Source organism: Xiphias gladius, unplaced genomic scaffold (genome assembly GCF_016859285.1).
Source record: "Xiphias gladius isolate SHS-SW01 ecotype Sanya breed wild unplaced genomic scaffold, ASM1685928v1 HiC_scaffold_1361, whole genome shotgun sequence".
NCBI classification, from domain to species: Eukaryota; Metazoa; Chordata; class Actinopteri; order Istiophoriformes; family Xiphiidae; genus Xiphias; species Xiphias gladius.
The window spans coordinates 6,353-26,625 of record NW_024401680.1 but is presented as its reverse complement, the minus strand read 5'-3'; the positions used below and the strand labels follow the sequence as shown (position 1 = coordinate 26,625).

The following is a 20,273-nucleotide window of genomic DNA, read 5'->3' as shown; positions in this document are numbered from 1 at the left end:
CTCTCCTCTATCAACGTCCGTCCCTCTGAAATCAAGCCGACAAAACCGTGACGCTGCTTCATGTTTCTGTCTCTGTGTCCTCAGAGTCCAGAGGCCAGGTCACAGTGACTCAGCCTGGAGCAGTGAGCTCTGCTCTGGGAGGCTCCGTCGCCATCAAATGTAGAACCAGTCAGGATGTTTATGTCTATAGCAACTACCACTATTTAGCCTGGTACCAACAGAGAGATGGAGAAACTATTAAACTACTTATTTACGCTGCTACCACTCGAGCATCAGGGATTCCAGGTCGTTTTACAGGCAGTGGATCAAACTCTGACTTCACTCTGACCATCAGTGGAGTCCAGGCTGAAGATGCAGCAGTTTACTACTGTCAGAGTTATCACTATCAACAGTAAGAATCTGTTGACACAGTGAAAAAGCGTCGTACAAAAACCTCCCTCAGTCAGACTGAAGAGAAACTGAACTGGCTGCTGCAGCTGGAAGCTACTGCAGAGACTGATACAGTTCACTGAGGACACACACACACACACACACACACACACACACAGCATACACACACACACACACACACACACACACACACACACACACACACACACACACACGAACACGCACCGTACACAGAAAATTTCATGAAGTGGTTTCAACATGTATCAAAACAAGTTGAATATCAAAACACTGATCTTGGTGGAAATCAAATAACTTTCTTCATCACAGCTTCTCTCCATTCACATCCAGTTTTAGTCACATGTTCTTATCTGACTTGTAAATAAATCAAGAGGAGCCAACCTGAGAAAATCAATGAAAAAAGGCCTTGTGATGACCTTTGACCTCAGCTGCACACTGGATCACAGCTATCTCAACTATAGGCTGTGAGAAGAAAATATGACGACACAGATCAGCATCAGAAACCTTCATGATCAAAGACGACACAAACAAAACCCAAACGTCTGTCAGATCTCACAAAACTTTGTCTTAAATATGTGAACTAATAGTATCTGAGGAAAAGCTCAGCATCAACTGAAATCAGAAAAAGGCAAAAGACATAAGCGACTGACTGGATAAACTGTATCTACATGTATATATAACTACAAGTGTATAAACGGCCAAAGCATATGCAGCAACACATTCTCTCTGACATGCAACTCAAAAACCCAACAAATAAATTTAGACTGAAAGTTAAGTCTTGACCTTGGAAACAGCTGTTGACAAAATCTCTCCAGTCTCTCTCCGTTCAGTATCCGTTGTGGAACTTTCAGTTCATTTCACATGATCTTCCTCAGCAGATGGAGTTGTCCGGTTGTCAGTGAAATGCACATGTTCAAATTCCCATTCCTCCGAGTGTTTCTGGGACTTCTTGTCCACGTTGACCTGGAAGTTCAAAAAATCAACAGGGCAAACTCCATCTGCTGAGGAAGATCATGTAATTTGGTCCAAAGCTCCAGAACTGCTAGTAAGTGGAGCTTGTGTTGAAACGGTTTTGATGGTCAAGCTTGAACTTTCAGTCTCAACTTTTAAGTCAACATGGACGAGACGCTCTCAAAGTTCAGCATGAAAACCTTCAGGAAACTCACATTACTGCTCACAGCTGTTACTACACGGACTTGAGACAAAGAAATCTGTCCAACTGCGACTGATGATGATTTCCATCAGCTCTACTTTGTCCCAGAGTTGGACCGAGTGTTACTCAAAGGCTGTGCTCAAGTACAAGTCCTGTCACTTTGTCAAAACAAGCATTCAGGTAAAAGTATTCATCAAAGTATCTACTTGAGGTAAAGTACGACAGTATGGACTGAAAAAAACGACTTGAGTATCGAGTAATTTAATTAAACAAAAGAGAAAAAATACCAGCACACCACTGTCTTTTCCCTCGTCTTTTACTTGGTGTGGATATGACTGACATCATTTCAACCACACATGGTCTTCCTCAGGTAAAGAAGTGAACACACACCTGTGTGTATGATCGGCTTGTGATGAAATGTCACCTCGTCATCTCCTGTCTAGATCCTCTGCGACATATACACCAGGACAATATTCCCAGTCTGCATCTCTCACCTGTGATCACATGTGAATATTACATTAATATTATACTCTACTACTTACACCAATAAGTAAAGACATGTTTTAAATCACTGTCTGTGCTTGTTTTCTTCTATATTATATTATGATTTGGTAAATAAATCAGAAAATCAGAAATGCATGGACCATGACCAAGAGTGTCAACATGTAACAGTGTCTTTAAACTTTGTTAATTCCAGTGAACATGTCCAAGGTTCCAGGTTCCATCACAGACCCCCCCCCCCCAGACCAGGTGTGAGCCCCCCACATCCAGTCCTCGCCAGTCACTTGAAGACAATAAAATGTGGCCAAATCCGTCTCTAATCTCACTGGAAATGTCTAAAATCAGATGACTCATTTGAGACAGTTTTTGAAATGTTATGTCATGTCCACATAAAATAAAAGTCTTCTTCCTTTTTTTTCCTGTCTCTGTTCATCAGGATACATCAATGACCAAGACCAGTTAAACGGTTGATACAGTGGCAAAGATGCAAAACTGTAGCTCAAATATTGACACGAGAACAGGAAGCAGGAAGACTAGTAGATTTGAAGCCTGATATACGGTAGTGTTTGAATAGAGTATTACATTTATTAGTGTTGTTACAGCCCGGCTCTAAGACTGCAACCAAAACGGGAGACACATGGGTATATTCAATGACAAAGTAATTTATTCATAACGAAATGATCGAAACAAGCACAATTAAAACAAACTTATTTAAAGCTACAGTCTCAAACCGTTTCCCAACATTTTTCGGTTGAAATATGCTGCAAAACAGATCTTAATGTGGAGAGGTGCTGTCAAAGGCTCCTGTGCCCCAGACTCGTTGAACAGCCTGGCAGCAGAGCAGAGACCTTCCCTTCTAAAGTCTTTGAACGAGCCTCGCCCTTCCAACCAATCAGAGAAGGCCAAAGTCAGGGCTGCATCAGCTGAGACGGCACACATGACGAGGACGCAGGTGAGGGGCTGAGCGGAGCGTAACACAGCAGGGAGAGGGACGGTTGGGAGGTGAAGTGGGGTTTGCTTTCGAGTCTCATGCTACCACTGGTTTGATTTACAGAACTTGCACATTGTAGCTGCAGGTACATGGAAGTGTAAGTCGTTAGCACCCACCTCTGCACATCACCATAAACTGTATTTATATGTAAATAAGAATCAGTGAAATAGAGAAATACCATTATTTTGGCTTCTTTAGCCCATAATCTGATCAGGAACTAGAGCGGGTTTTCTGGCTTCTCCCACTTAATTTTAAAATGCACAGAATGTAAAAGTGCACTGCACACACCTGTAATCTCAGCCAAGTACCGGTTCTACTCTCGTCACGATTCACTGATTACTTTTTCATGACAAAGGAAAAGTGCATTTTAAATCTGAACCCTTTTTTCCCCTTCACATCAATCAATGAACAAGCAATACGGTGCCAGTAACAAATAAAAAGTCCCTGCTGGAGTCAGTCAGAGCATTTCCATAGAGAGCCACTTTGCATCAGCAGCACCATGCTCCAGTGCTCTGGGAGAGTTTATAGTCCTGAGAGTTGAAGACTGGATGACTGACAGCTGTCCTTCATGACAACAGAAGCCACAGAAATCCTCCTCATCGAGAAGATGACGCTGACCTCCTTCCTCATCTGGACTCTCCTCTGCTGCTGCTTCACAGGTAAAGTCCAGAGAATCAAACTCCTCTACTCTATCAACGTCCGTCCCTCTGAAATCAAGCCGACAAAACCGTGACGCTGCTTCATGTTTCTGTCTCTGTGTCCTCAGAGTCCAGAGGCCAGGTCACAGTGACTCAGCCTGGAGCAGTGAGCTCTGCTCTGGGAGGCTCCGTCGCCATCAAATGTAGGACCAGTCAGGATGTTTATGTGGCTGGCAACTACCACATTTTAGCCTGGTACCAACAGAGAGACGGAGAAACTCCTAAACTACTTATTTACTATGCTACCACTCGAGCATCAGGGATTCCAGGTCGTTTTACAGGCAGTGGATCAAACTCTGACTTCACTCTGACCATCAGTGGAGTCCAGGCTGAAGATGCAGCAGTTTACTACTGTCAGAGTTATCACTATCTCAACAGTAAGAATCTGTTGACACAGTGAAAAAGCGTCGTACAAAAACCTCCCTCAGTCAGACTGAAGAGAAACTGAACTGGCTGCTGCAGCTGGAAGCTACTGCAGAGACTGATACAGTTCACTGAGGACACATACACACAAACACACACACACACACACACACACACACACACACACACACACACACACACACACACACACACACACACACACACACACACACTCACATACAGACACACACACACAAACACACACACACACACACACACCATCCAAATACAGTGACATGAAGTGGATTAAACATTTCCCCATTTTTTTCTTTGAAGACCAACAAACATTTATCAGAACAAATTTAACAACAAAAATTCATTATTGTGGAAATCAAATAACTTTCTTCATCACATGTTCTCACCATCTTATCACATCCAGTTATAATCACATGTTCTTATTAGACTTCCAAATTAATCATGAGGAGCCAACCTGTTAAAGATAAATGGCTTGTTCATGACCTTTGACCTCATACTGGAACACAGGTTTTTCCACTGTTAAAAGAGAATATGAAGCAAAGTAGGGATTTCTGCTACAACTTCACCTACTTCCAAGGTGCATGGAGAAGTGAAAAAGTGTGATGAGGCAGCTCCAGCAACACTGGTAACATAAGAAAATCTTTATGTCAGACCTTGCTGTCTTCATCAGGTTGATGATGACAAACAAACAGAGAACAAAATAAACAACAACAACCATAACAACACAGAAAACCCCACAAACAACAACTGAGGAAAAAACTGTGCTCAAACTTGTAAACTCTTCTCAGGTTGAATTTAATATTTTCTGATCAGAGAATTAAAGCTGCAAATAATCACTTTGAAAATTTTTGAATACATAACGTGACTTAAAGAAAAGCAAAGTTCATACCTCAACCATTCACCCACAAACATAGAGGTAAAAATAAAAACACATTTCTCCTATAATGTAGTATGAAATATTTCTTATGTCATCTACTAATCTGATCAGATTCCTCAAAGCTCCAATTACACTTCTGTTTCAAGGTGTCTCCACAGCACAGCAGGCGATTGACACGTTAATGCGTTTGCTCTACGTGTCCCGATCCTTTAGAAAAACCCAAAGTAGGTAGAAGCTGCTGCAGAGACTGATACAGTTCACTGAGGACACACACACCTAAGATTTTAGTTAAAGTTTACATATATCAGTCAGTGTATCTGAGTCTATAGAAGTTAATATACATTTATCTAAATGTAATTACAAATGTCCATTAGACATGTTTGCATCTCAGGGATAATTTCATTCACACCTTCAACAAATTAGCCTCTACACGGATGACTTCCTATTGTACATCACAAAAACCCTCATCTTCCCTTCTTTCACTTATTAAACTGATCAGAGATTAAAGCAGCTTTGCTGTCTCTCCCACCCATTTTAAATGTGCAACAAATCTTTTACATTGTTTGGATCCACATTTTACCATACTCAGGTAATATAGTTGAAACTCAAGATTTTCGCCTTTGTAAAGGAAAGGAAAGACAAGTTGTAAAGTTGGAATCATTTTTCCAGATGTCTGAGTTGATAAACAAAGCTCTTTCTATCTTTAGCAGAATGAATTTGTTATTTGTTATTTCATCTGTCATTTCACAATCAGAGTAGCTATTTCACAGTGTATAAATTATATGTTAATGGGAGAACATCTGTACTTCTTTCTAAACGTGGATTTGGGGACTTTTGCATTACTCACTGCACATTCTGTACTGTCTGTAAAAACATAAACCTAGACTTGGTAAGACAATGAAAATTGTTGAAATTCTCCCATTACAGAATTCACACCAGCCTTTGAAGCTGTTTGGTGGAAATCAAATGAAGTTTTCTATTCTAAATTTTTTACGTTTATGCCCCTTTATATCTTCGATAATTTGAACAGTCAACTTTCTCAGTACTGAGGGGGAAACACCTCATGATATGTTGAGGACAGCTACAGTTCACTGACTCTGTGTGTTTGCATATGTGTCCTGCCTCTCTGCTCCCAGACGTCAAGAGGCCAGTGTTGATCAGTGGCTGTCCGTCGTACAAAAACCTCTCACCTCTCTGACTTTGACACAAACTATCTCAACAAACGCATTCTCAGTTTCCCAGTTTATGTGATAACTGGTTTAAGTTTTTAAATTTTTTTTGACAGATTGTGACAAATTATATAAAGTTTTTTTCTGAAATATTAAACATCAACTTAAAATTTTTTTTTTAATTTTAATCAAAGAAATTGAAATAAAATATTTTAAAGAAAAAAAACACCAATAAATCATACAAAATGTAAATGATGATCACAGACACATATTTATTGTAGATTATGTCCCATATAACAATGATGATGTCTGTTAGTGAATTAATGGGAATTTACAAAAATATCCTCCAAGAAAACTTTTCAATCAAACTCAAGTCAAAACTGATAACTAACTACTAAAGTTATGAAATTCATCTTATTTTCACGAATATTATTTTTAAAGATTAAAGACATTTTTTTTAACAACACATCAAAATATGTGAAAACAAATTCTTAAAAAAAGTTTTCGAGACACGTAAAAGAAAAACTACATAAAATAAACACTGACATGTCCTGATCAACTCTTTGATCCATTGATAAACAGCATGATCCGAGTGATCCAAGTCCCTGCTGGAGTCAGTCAGAGCATTTCCATAGAGAGCCACTTTGCATCAGCAGCACCATGCTCCAGTGCTCTGGGAGAGTTTATAGTCCTGAGAGTTGAAGACTGGATGACTGACAGCTGTCCTTCATGACAACAGAAGCCACAGAAATCCTCCTCATCAAGAAGATGACGCTGACCTCCGTCCTCATCTGGACTCTCCTCTGCTGCTGCTTCACAGGTAAAGTCCAGAGAATCCAACTCCTCTCCTCTATCAACGTCCGTCCCTCTGAAATCAAGCCGACAAAACCGTGACGCTGCTTCATGTTTCTGTCTCTGTGTCCTCAGAGTCCAGAGGCCAGGTCACAGTGACTCAGCCTGGAGCAGTGAGCTCTGCTCTGGGAGGCTCCGTCGCCATCAAATGTAGGACCAGTCAGGATGTTTATGGTTCTAACCGTTTAGCCTGGTACCAACAGAGAGATGGAGAAACTATTAAACTACTTATTTACCTTGCTACCACTCGAGCATCAGGGATTCCAGATCGTTTTACAGGCAGTGGATCAAACTCTGACTTCACTCTGACCATCAGTGGAGTCCAGGCTGAAGATGCAGCAGTTTACTACTGTCAGAGTTTACACGATCCCAACAGTCAGTATGTGTTGACACAGTGAAAAAGCGTCGTACAAAAACCTCCCTCAGTCAGACTGAAGAGAAACTGAACTGGCTGCTGCAGCTGGAAGCTACTGCAGAGACTGATACAGTTCACTGGACAAACACACACACACACACACACATACACACACACCATACGCACACACACACACAAACACACACACACACACACACACACACAGACACACACACAGAGAGTTTAATCAGGTGGATTGAACACCACTGTTGCTTTTATGTCCAATGAAAATGTATAAAACAAGTTAAAAGAAAAAATATGATCTTGTTTGAAATCAAATTACTTTATCCATCACCTCTTCTCACCATCCATTCATATCCAGTTATAATCACATTTTCCTTGGGTCAGTAAATAAATCAAGAGGAGCCAACTTGGTACAGGTAATGACAAGAGGCTTGTACATGACCTTTGACCTAGGTCTCACACTGAATCACACTTATATCAACTACACACAATCACACACACACACACACACACACACCATACGCACACACAATCACACACAAACACACACACACACCGTACACAGAAAATTTCATGAAGTGGTTTCAACCTGTATCAAAACAAGTTTAATATCAAAACACTGATCCTAGTGGAAATCAAATAACTTTCTTCATCACAGCTTCTCTCCATCCATTCACATCCAGTTATAGTCACATGTTCTTATCTGACTAGTAAATAAATCAAGAGGAGCCAACCTGAGACAGTGAATGACAAAAGGCCTTGTGATGACCTTTGACCTCAGCTGCACACTGGATCACAGCTATCTCAACTATAGGCTGTGAGAAGAAAATATGACGACACAGATCAGCATCAGAAACCTTCATGATCAAAGACGACACAAACAAAACCCAAACGTCTGTCAGATCTCAAAAAAATTGTCTTAAATATGTGAACTAATAGTATCTGAGGAAAAGCTCAGCATCAACTGAAATCAGAAAAAGGCAAAAGACATAAGCGACTGACTGGATATAACTGTATCTACATGTATATATAACTACAAGTGTATAAACTGCCAAAGCATATGCAGCAACACATTCCCCCTGACATGCAACTCAAAAACCCAACAAATACATTTAGACTGAAAGTTAAGTCTTGACCTTGGAAACAGCTGTTGACAAAATCTCTCCAGTCTCTCTCCGTTCAGTATCCGTTGTGGAACTTTCAGTTCATTTCACATGATCTTCCTCAGCAGATGGAGTTGTCCGGTTGTCAGTGAAATGCACATGTTCAAATTCCCATTCCTCCGAGTGTTTCTGGGACTTCTTGTCCACGTTGACCTGGAAGTTAAAAAAATCAACAGGGCAAACTCCATCTGCTGAGGAAGATCATGTAATTTGGTCCAAAGCTCCAGAACTGCTAGTAAGTGGAGCTTGTGTTGAAATGGTTTTGATGGTCAAGCTTGAACTTTCAGTCTCAACTTTTAAGTCAACATGGACGAGACGCTCTTGAAGTTCAGCATGAAAACCTTCAGGAAACTCACATTACTGCTCACAGCTGTTACTACACGGACTTGAGACAAAGAAATCTGTCCAACTGCGACTGATGATGACCTCCATCATCTCTACTCTGTCCCAGAGTTGGACCGAGTGTTACTCAAAGGCTGTGCTCAAGTACAAGTCCTGTCACTTTGTCAAAACAAGCATTCAGGTAAAGTATTCATCAAAGTATCTACTTGAGGTAAAGTACGACAGTATGGACTGAAAAAAACGACTTGAGTATCGAGTAATTTAATTAAACAAAAGAGAAAAAATACCAGCACACCACTGTCTTTTCCCTCGTCTTTTACTTGGTGTGGATATGACTGACATCATTTCAACCACACATGGTCTTCCTCAGGTAAAGAAGTGAACACACACCTGTGTGTATGATGGGCTTGTGATGAAATGTCACCGCATCATATCCTGTCTAGATCCCCTGCGACATATACACCAGGACAATATTCCCAGTCTGCATCTCTCACCTGTGATCACATGTGAATATTACATTAATATTATACTCTACTACTTACACCAATAAGTAAAGACATGTTTTAAATCACTGTCTGTGCTTGTTTTCTTCTATATTATATTGTGATTTGGTAAATAAATCAGAAAATCAGAAATGCATGGACCATGACCAAGAGTGTCAACATGTTACAGTGTCTTTAAACTTTGTTAATTCCAGTAAACATGTCCCAGGTTCCAGGTTCCATCACAGACCCCCCCCCCCCAGACCAGGTGTGAGCCCCCCACATCCAGTCCTCTCCAGTCACTTGAAGACAATAAAATGTGGCCAAATCCGTCTCTAATCTCACTGGAAATGTCTAAGATCAGATGACTCATTTGAGACAGTTGTTGAAATGTTATGTCATGTCCACATAAAATAAAAGTCTTCTTCCTTTTTTTTCCTGTCTCTCTTCATCAGGATACATCAATGACCAAGACCAGTTAAACGGTTGATACAGTGGCAAAGATGCAAAACTGTAGCTCAAATATTGACACGAGAACAGGAAGCAGGAAGACTAGTAGATTTGAAGCCTGATATACGGTAGTGTTTGAATAGAGTATTACATTTATTAGTGTTGTTACAGCCCGGCTCTAAGACTGCAACCAAAACGGGAGACACATGGGTATATTCAATGACAAAGTAATTTATTCATAACGAACTGATCGAAACAAGCACAACTAAAACAAACTTATTTAAAGCTACAGTCTCAAACCGTTTCCCAACATTTTTCGGTTGAAATATGCTGCAAAACAGATCTTAATGTGGAGAGGTGCTGTCAAAGGCTCCTGTGCCCCAGACTCGTTGAACAGCCTGGCAGCAGAGCAGAGACCTTCCCTTCTAAAGTCTTTGAACGAGCCTCGCCCTTCCAACCAATCAGAGAAGGCCAAAGTCAGGGCTGCATCAGCTGAGACGGCAAACATGACGAGGACGCAGGTGAGGGGCTGAGCGGAGCGTAACACAGCAGGGAGAGGGAGGGTTGGGAGGTGAAGTGGGGTTTGCTTTCGAGTCTCATGCTACCACTGGTTTGATTTACAGAACTTGCACATTGTAGCTGCAGGTACATGGAAGTGAAAGTCGTTAGCACCCACCTCTGCACATCACCATAAACTGTATTTATATGTAAATAAGAATCAGTGAAATAGAGAAATACCATTATTTTGGCTTCTTTAGCCCATAATCTGATCAGGAACTAGAGCGGGTTTTCTGGCTTCTCCCACTTAATTTTAAAATGCACAGAATGTAAAAGTGCACTGCACACACCTGTAATCTCAGCCAAGTACCGGTTCTACTCTCGTCACGATTCACTGATTACTTTTTCATGACAAAGGAAAAGTGCATTTTAAATCTGAACCCTTTTTCCCTTCACATCAATCAATGAACAAGCAATACGGTGCCAGTAACAAATAAAAAGTCCCTGCTGGAGTCAGTCAGAGCATTTCCATAGAGAGCCACTTTGCATCAGCAGCACCATGCTCCAGTGCTCTGGGAGAGTTTATAGTCCTGAGAGTTGAAGACTGGATGACTGACAGCTGTCCTTCATGACAACAGAAGCCACAGAAATCCTCCTCATCAAGAAGATGACGCTGACCTCCGTCCTCATCTGGACTCTCCTCTGCTGCTGCTTCACAGGTAAAGTCCAGAGAATCCAACTCCTCTCCTCTATCAACGTCCGTCCCTCTGAAATCTAGCCGACAAAACCGTGACGCTGCTTCATGTTTCTGTCTCTGTGTCCTCAGAGTCCAGAGGCCAGGTCACAGTGACTCAGCCTGGAGCAGTGAGCTCTGCTCTGGGAGGCTCCGTCGCCATCAAATGTAGGACCAGTCAGGATGTTTATAGTTCTAACCGTTTAGCCTGGTACCAACAGAGAGACGGAGAAACTCCTAAACTACTTATTTACACTGCTACCACTCGAGCATCAGGGATTCCAGATCGTTTTACAGGCAGTGGATCAAAGTCTGACTTCACTCTGACCATCAGTGGAGTCCAGGCTGAAGATGCAGTAGTTTACTACTGTCAGAGTGAACACTATCTCAACAGTCTGTGGTTGTTGACACAGTGAAAAAGTGTCGTACAAAAACCTCCCTCAGTCAGACTGAAGAGAAACTGAACTGGCTGCTGCAGCTGGAAGCTACTGCAGAGACTGATACAGTTGACTGAGGACACATATACACACACACAAACACACAATCACACACACACACACACACACACACACAACACAAAATCAGTGACATGAAGTGGATTAAACATTTCTCCATTTTTTTCTTTGAAGATCAACAAACATTTATCAAAACAAATTTAACAACAAAAACTCATTTTTGTGGAAATCAAATAACTTTCTTCATCAGTTATAATCACATGTTCTTATCAGATTTTCCAAATTAATCATGAGGAGCTTACCTGTTAAAGATAAATGGCTTGTTCATGACCTTTGACCTCATACTGAATCACAGGTTTTTCCACTGTTAAAAGAGAATATGAAGCAAAGTAGGGATTTCTGCTACAACTTCACCTACTTCCAAGGTGCATGGAAAAGTGTAAAAGTGTGATGAGGCAGCTCCAACAACTTTGGTAACATAAGAATATCTTTATGTCCGACCTTGCTGTCTTCATCAGGTTGATGATGACAAACAAACAGAGAACAAACTAAACAACAACAACCACAACAACACCAAAAACCCCACAAACAACAACCGAGGAAAAAACTGCTCAAACTTGTAAACTCTTCTCAGGTTGAATTTAATATTTCCTGATCAGAGAATGAAAGCTGCAAATAATCACTTTGAAAATTTTTGAATACATGACGTGACTTAAAGAAAAGCAAAGTTCATTCCTGAACCATTCCCCCACAAACACAGAGGTAAAAATAAAAATAGATTTCTCATATAATGTAGTATGAAATATTTCTTAGGTCATGCACTAAACTGATCAGATTCCTCAAACCTCCAATTACACGTCTGTTTCAAGGTGTCTCCACAGCACAGCAGGTGATTGACACGTTAATGCGTTTGCTCTACGTGTCCCGATCCTTTAGAAAAACCCAAAGTAGGTAGAAGCTGCTGCAGAGACTGATACAGTTCACTGAGGACACACACACCCAAGATTTTTGTTAAAGTTTACATAGATCAGTCAGTGTATCTGACTTTATAGAAGTTAATATACATTTATCTAAATTTAATTACAAATGTCCATTAGACATGTTTGCATCTCAGGGATAATTTCATTCACACCTTCAACAAATCAGCCTCTATACCGATGACTTCCTATTGTACATCACAAAAACCCTCATCTTCCCTTCTTTCACTTATTAAACTGATCAGACATTAAAGCAGGTTTGCTGGCCTCTCCCATCCATTTTAAATGTGCAACAAATCTTTTACATTGTTTGGATCCACATTTTACCATACTCAGGTAATATAGTTGAAACTCAAGATTTTCGCCTTTGTAAAGGAAAGGAAAGGAAAGACAAGTTGTAAAGTTGGAATCATTTTTCCAGATGTCTGAGTTGATAAACAAAGCTCTTTCTATCTTTAGCAGAATGAATTTGTTATTTGTTATTACATCTTTCATTTCACAATCAGAGTAGCTATTTCACAGTGTATAAATTATATGTTAATGGGAAAACATCTGTATTTCTTTCTAAACGTGGATTTGGGGACTTTTGCATTACTCACTGCACATTCTGTACTGTCTGTAAAAACATAAACCTAGACTTGGTAAGACAATGAAAATTGTTGAAATTCTCCCATTACAGAATTCACACCAGCCTTTGAAGCTGTTTGGTGGAAATCAAATGAAGTTTTCTATTCTAAATTTTTACCGTTTATGCCCCTTTATATCTTCGATAATTTGAACAGTCAACTTTCTCAGTACTGAGAGGGAAACACCTCATGATATGTTGAGACAGCTACAGTTCACTGACTCTGTGTGTTTGCATATGTGTCCTGCCTCTCTGCTCCCAGACGTCAAGAGGCCAGTGTTGATCAGTGGCTGTCCGTCGTACAAAAACCTCTCACCTCTCTGACTTTGACACAAACTACCTCAAAAAAACGCATTCTCAGTTTCCCAGTTTACGTAATAACTGGTTTACGTTTTTAAAATTGGTTGACAGATTGTGACAAATTAGTATTATTATTATAGATTATTTCCCATATAATAATGATGATGTCTGTTAGTGAATTGGTGGGAATTTACAAAAGTATCCTCCAAGAAAACTTTTCAATCAAACTCAAGTCAAAACTGATAACTAACTACTAAAGTTATGAAATTCATCTTATTTTCAGGAATATTATTTTTAAAGATTAAAGACTTTTTTTTTTAACAACATCAAAATATGTGAAAACAAATTCTTAAAAAAAGTTTTCGAGACACGTAAAAGGAAAACTACATAAAATAAACACTGACACGTCCTGATCAACTGATTGATCCATTGATAAACAGCATGATCAGAGTGATCCAAGTCCCTGCTGGAGTCAGTCAGAGCATTTCCATAGAGAGCCACTTTGCATCAGCAGCACCATGCTCCAGTGCTCTGGGAGAGTTTATAGTCCTGAGAGTTGAAGACTGGATGACTGACAGCTGTCCTTCATGACAACAGAAGCCACAGAAATCCTCCTCATCAAGAAGATGACTCTGACCTCCGTCCTCATCTGGACTCTCCTCTGCTGCTGCTTCACAGGTAAAGTCCAGAGAATCCAACTCCTCTACCCTATCAACACTGTCCCTCTGAAATCAAGCCGACAAAACCGTGACGCTGCTTCATGTTTCTGTCTCTGTGTCCTCAGAGTCCAGAGGCCAGGTCACAGTGACTCAGCCTGGAGCAGTGAGCTCTGCTCTGGGAGGCTCCGTCGCCATCAGATGTAGGACCAGTCAGGATGTTTATGTCTATAGCAACTACCACTATTTAGCCTGGTACCAACAGAGAGATGGAGAAACTCCTAAACTACTTATTTACTATGCTACCACTCGAGCATCAGGGATTCCAGATCGTTTTACTGGAAGTGGATCAAAGTCTGACTTCACTCTGACCATCAGTGGAGTCCAGGCTGAAGATGCAGCAGTTTACTACTGTCAGAGTTTTCACGTTATCAACAGTCAATATGTGTTGACACAGTGAAAAAGCGTCGTACAAAAACCTCCCTCAGTCAGACTGAAGAGAAACTGAACTGGCTGCTGCAGCTGGAAGCTACTGCAGAGACTGATACAGTTCACTGAGGACACACAAACAGACACACACACAGACACACACACACACACACACACACACACACACACACACACACACACACACACACACACGCACACACTACAAATACAGTGACATGAAGTGGATTAAACATTTCCCCATTTTTTCTTTGAAGACCAACAAACATTTATCAGAACAAATTTAACAACAAAAATTCATTTTTGTGGAAATCAAATAACTTTCTTCATCAGTTATAATCACATGTTCTTATCAGATTTTCCAAATTAATCAAGAGGAGCCAACCTGTTAAAGATAAATGGCTTGTTCATGACCTTTGACCTCATACTGAATCACAGGTTTTTCCACTGTTAAAAGAGAATATGAAGCAAAGTAGGGATTTCTTCTACAAGTTCTACGTTTCACGATCCTGTAGAAAAACCCAAAGTAGGTAGAAGCTACTGCAGAGACTGATACAGTTCACTGAGGACACACACACCCAAGATTTTTGTTAAAGTTTAAATAGATCAGTCAGTGTATGTGACTTTATAGAAGTTAATATACATTTATCTAAATTTAATTACAAATGTCCATTAGACATGTTTGCATCTCAGGGATAATTTCATTCACACCTTCAACAAATCAGCCTCTATACCGATGACTTCCTATTGTACATCACAAAAACCCTCATCTTCCCTTCTTTCACTTATTAAACTGATCAAACATTAAAGTAGGTTTGCTGGCTTCTCTCATCCATTTTAAATGTGCAACAAATCTTTTACATTGTTTGGATCCACATTTTACCATACTCAGGTAATATAGTTGAAACTCAAGATTTTCGCCTTTGTAAAGTAAAGGAAAGACAAGTTGTAAAGTTGGAATCATTTTTCCAGATGTCTGAGTTGATAAACAAAGCTCTTTCTATCTTTAGCAGAATTAATTGGTTATTTGTTATTACATCTGTCATTTCATAATCAGAGTAGCTATTTCACAGTGTATAAATTATATGTCAATGGGAGAACATCTGTATTTCTTTCTACACGTGGATTTGGGGACTTTTGCATTACTCACTGCACATTCTGTACTGTCTGTAAAAACATAAACCTAGACTTGGTAAGACAATGAAAATTGTTGAAATTCTCCCATTACAGAATTCACACCAGCCTTTGAAGCTGTTTGGTGGAAATCAAATGAAGTTTTCTATTCTAAATTTTTACCGTTTATGCCCCTTTATATCTTCGATAATTTGAACAGTCAACTTTCTCAGTACTGAGAGGGAAACACCTCATGATATGTTGAGGACAGCTACAGTTCACTGACTTTGTGTGTTTGCATATGTGTCCTGCCTCTCTGCTCCCAGACGTCAAGAGGCCAGTGTTGATCAGTGGCTGTCCGTCGTACAAAAACCTCTCACCTCTCTGACTTTGACACAAACTACCTCACCAAACGCATTCTCAGTTTCCCAGTTTATGTAATAACTGGTTTAAGTTTTTAAAATTAGTTGACAGATTGTGACAAATTATTATTATTATTATAGATTATGTCACATATAATAATGATGATGTCTCTTAGTGAATTAGTGGGAATTTACAGAAGTATCCTCCAAGAAAGCTTTTCAATCAAACTCAAGTCAAAACTGATAACTAACTACTAAAGTTATGAAATTCATCTTATTTTCACGAATATTATTTTTAAAGATTAAAGACATTTTTTTTAACAACACATCAAAATATGTGAAAACAAATTCTTAATGAAAGTTTTTGAGACACGTAAAAGAAAAACTACATAAAATAAACACTGACACGTCCTGATCAACTCTTTGATCCATTGATAAACAGCATGATCAGAGTGATCCAAGTCCCTGCTGGAGTCAGTCAGAGCATTTCCATAGAGAGCCACTTTGCATCAGCAGCACCATGCTCCAGTGCTCTGGGAGAGTTTATAGTCCTGAGAGTTGAAGACTGGATGACTGACAGCTGTCCTTCATGACAACAGAAGCCACGGAAATCCTCCTCATCAAGAAGATGACGCTGACCTCTGTCCTCATCTGGACTCTCCTCTGCTGCTGCTTCACAGGTAAAGTCCAGAGAATCCAACTCCTCTCCTCTATCAACGTCCGTCCCTCTGAAATCAAGCCGACAAAACCGTGACGCTGCTTCATGTTTCTGTCTCTGTGTCCTCAGAGTCCAGAGGCCAGGTCACAGTGACTCAGCCTGGAGCAGTGAGCTCTGCTCTGGGAGGCTCCGTCGCCATCAAATGTAGAACCAGTCAGGATGTTTATGTCTATAGCAACAACCACCTTTTAGCCTGGTACCAACAGAGATATGGAGAAACTATTAAACTACTTATTTACGCTGCTACCACTCGAGCATCAGGGATTCCAGGTCGTTTTACAGGCAGTGGATCAAACTCTGACTTCACTCTGACCATCAGTGGAGTCCAGGCTGAAGACGCAGCAGTTTACTACTGTCTGAGTTATCACTATCTCAACAGTAAGAATCTGTTCACACAGTGAAGAAGTGTCATACAAAAACCTCCCTCAGTCAGACTGAAGAGAAACTGAACTGGCTGCTGCAGCTGGAAGCTACTGCAGAGACTGATACAGTTGACTGAGGACACATATACACACACAAACACACAATCACACACACACACACACACACACACACACACACACACACACACACACACACACACACACACACACAACATAAAATCAGTGACATGAAGTGGATTAAACATTTCTCCATTTTTTTCTTTGAAGATCAACAAACATTTATCAAAACAAATTTAACAACAAAAACTCATTTTTGTGGAAATCAAATAACTTTCTTCATCACATGTTCTCACCATCTTATCACATCCAGTTATAATCACATGTTCTCATTAGATTTCCAAATTAATCATGAGGAGCCAACCTGTTAAAGATAAATGGCTTGTTCATGACCTTTGACCTCATACTGAATCACAGGTTTTTCCACTGTTAAAAGAGAATATGAAGCAAAGTAGGGATTTCTGCTACAACTTCACCTACTTCCAAGCTGCATGGAAAAGTGAAAAAGTGTGATGAGGCAGCTCCAGCAACACTGGTAACATAAGAACATCTTTATGTCAGACCTTGCTGTTTTCATCAGGTTGATGATGACGAACAAACAGAGAACAAACTAAACAACAACAAACACAACAACACAAAAAACCCCACAAACAACAACTGAGGAAAAAACTGTGGTCAAACTTGTAAACTCTTCTCAGGTTGAATTTAATATTTTCTGATCAGAGAATTAAAGCTGCAAATAATCACTTTGAAAATTTTTGAATACATGCCTTGACTTAAAGAAAAGCAAAGTTCATTCCTGAACCATTCCCCCACAAACACAGAGGTAAAAATAAAAATAGATTTCTCATATAATGTAGTATGAAATATTTCTTAGGTCATGCACTAAACTGATCAGATTCCTCAAAGCTCCAATTACACGTCTGTTTCAAGGTGTCTCCACAGCACAGCAGGTGATTGACACGTTAATGCGTTTGCTCTACGTGTCCCGATCCTTTAGAAAAACCCAAAGCAGCTCACAATCTTTCACCGTCACTTTGTTGTACAGAGCACTGACAATATTGGTATAGAGAAAATTTTCAGCGTCAAGAGTTGTGGATTTGTTAGATGGAGTTAATCTAAAATGTGCCTGTTAGTGACAGTTAGGAGAAAACACCAATAACAGTGTACACATAGTCTGTGAGACCAGTGTGAGACCAGCACCTGGTTTAGGATACCACAGGAAAACAGAGGCACTGTTGAGCTTTACTGACACAGTTTTCAGATGTGACCCTGATTACACATTGTTACCATCATTAATTAATAAAGTCATGAGCTAAAATGACCACATTCTTGGTGTCTCTCACTGAGACAGACTCTGTCTCTGTAGTTGAAGTAGATCTCCTGTCATCATTCCAGAGAAAAACATATGACAAGAGTTATTCTATTTAATAATTTACATGGACATTACTTATTTGATAAAATGGTGTTTACTGATTTTAAACATTATAAACTCTTTCATTTAGATCTTTGTTGAATCCATCTTCTGAAAATCGAATATACCTGCAGAATGATCTCAGATGGAAGACATCGTATATCACTTGATGCTGATGATATCCTGCTTTACATTTCTCATCCTGAAAAGACGCTTTTCAAGTTTTCATCCAGTCTGGTTCCTCCACCAAACTTGCAAAACAGTGATACAAACTCATTGAACCGTCGTACAAAAACCTCACACTGTAGAGAGACACGGCTCTCTGGCTCTGAAACAAACAGATTCACCAAAAAAAATATGTAAATTTATCGTCTTTGTGAGGTAAAAGATCAAACTGTCAGAATTCTTCATAAATACACAGAAAAGTATTAACTTTTAATTTTTAAATATCTCAGCATTAATAATTTCTGTCAAAATAAAATAAAGACATAAAATTGATTTCTTCAGTGACAAATGACTTTGTTGAAATTTCAGTCTGAGGGGGACATTGATTTATTTGATAGTGAAGTTAGTGGGAGTTTTGTGACAAACGGCATTTTGAAAGAACATTTCTCCACTTTAATTTGAGCAAGTTCACAAAGAAGTGAGCATTAACACATTTCTAATTAATGTGCTGAAATTGTGACTGATCCATTGATAAAGAGCATGATCAGAGTGATCCAAGTCCCTGCTGGAGTCAGTCAGAGCATTTCCATAGAGAGCCACTTTGCATCAGCAGCACCATGCTCCAGTGCTCTGGGAGAGTTTATAGTCCTGAGAGTTGAAGACTGGATGACTGACAGCTGTCCTTCATGACAACAGAAGCCACAGAAATCCTCCTCATCAAGAAGATGACGCTGACCTCCGTCCTCATCTGGACTCTCCTCTGCTGCTGTTTCACAGGTAAAGTCCAGAGAATCAAACTCGTCTCCTCTATCAACGTCCGTCCCTCTGAAATCAAGCCGACAAAACCGTGACGCTGCTTCATGTTTCTGTCTCTGTGTCCTCAGAGTCCAGAGGCCAGGTCACACTGACTCAGCCTGGAGCAGTGAGCTCTGCTTTGGGAGGCTCCGTCGCCATCAGATGTAGGACCAGTCAGGATGTTTATGTGGCTAGCAACAAACACTTTTTAGCCTGGTACCAACAGAGAGACGGAGAAACTATTAAACTACTTATTTACTATGCTGCCACTCGAGCATCAGGGATTCCAGGTCGTTTTACAGGCAGTGGATCAAACTCTGACTTCACTCTGACCATCAGTGGAGTCCAGGCTGAAGATGCAGCAGTTTACTACTGTCAGAGTTTTCACTATCTCAACAGTAAGAATCTGTTGACACAGTGAAAAAGCGTCGTACATAAACCTCCCTCAGTCAGACTGAAGAGAAACTGAACTGGCTGCTGCAGCTGGAAGCTACTGCAGAGACTGATACAGTTCACTGGACAAACACACACACACACACACACACACATACACACACACCATACGCACACACACACACACACACACACACACACACACACACACACACACACACACAGAGAGTTTAATCAGGTGGATTGAACACCACTGTTGCTTTTATGTCCAATGAAAATGTATAAAACAAGTTAAAAGAAAAAATATGATCTTGTTTG

General features: G+C 40.1%; 6 gene segments (V, D, J or C); all 6 read left to right on the top strand.

The window, feature by feature from the left end:
* Positions 1-3,660: 3,660 nt before the first annotated feature.
* Positions 3,661-4,151, top strand: LOC120787287. The segment is given in 2 exon segments: positions 3,661-3,712; positions 3,820-4,151. Coding segments are annotated over 2 exon segments (384 nt in total).
* A 2,813-nt stretch (positions 4,152-6,964) lies between these two features.
* LOC120787286 lies at positions 6,965-7,446 on the top strand. The segment is given in 2 exon segments: positions 6,965-7,016; positions 7,124-7,446. Coding segments are annotated over 2 exon segments (375 nt in total).
* Positions 7,447-11,029: 3,583 nt separating this feature from the next.
* Positions 11,030-11,511, top strand: LOC120787285. The segment is given in 2 exon segments: positions 11,030-11,081; positions 11,189-11,511. Coding segments are annotated over 2 exon segments (375 nt in total).
* A 2,567-nt stretch (positions 11,512-14,078) lies between these two features.
* On the top strand, positions 14,079-14,568 carry LOC120787284. The segment is given in 2 exon segments: positions 14,079-14,130; positions 14,237-14,568. Coding segments are annotated over 2 exon segments (384 nt in total).
* Positions 14,569-16,658: 2,090 nt separating this feature from the next.
* LOC120787282 lies at positions 16,659-17,149 on the top strand. The segment is given in 2 exon segments: positions 16,659-16,710; positions 16,818-17,149. Coding segments are annotated over 2 exon segments (384 nt in total).
* Positions 17,150-19,492: 2,343 nt separating this feature from the next.
* On the top strand, positions 19,493-19,983 carry LOC120787304. The segment is given in 2 exon segments: positions 19,493-19,544; positions 19,652-19,983. Coding segments are annotated over 2 exon segments (384 nt in total).
* The last annotated feature ends 290 nt before the right edge of the window (positions 19,984-20,273 follow it).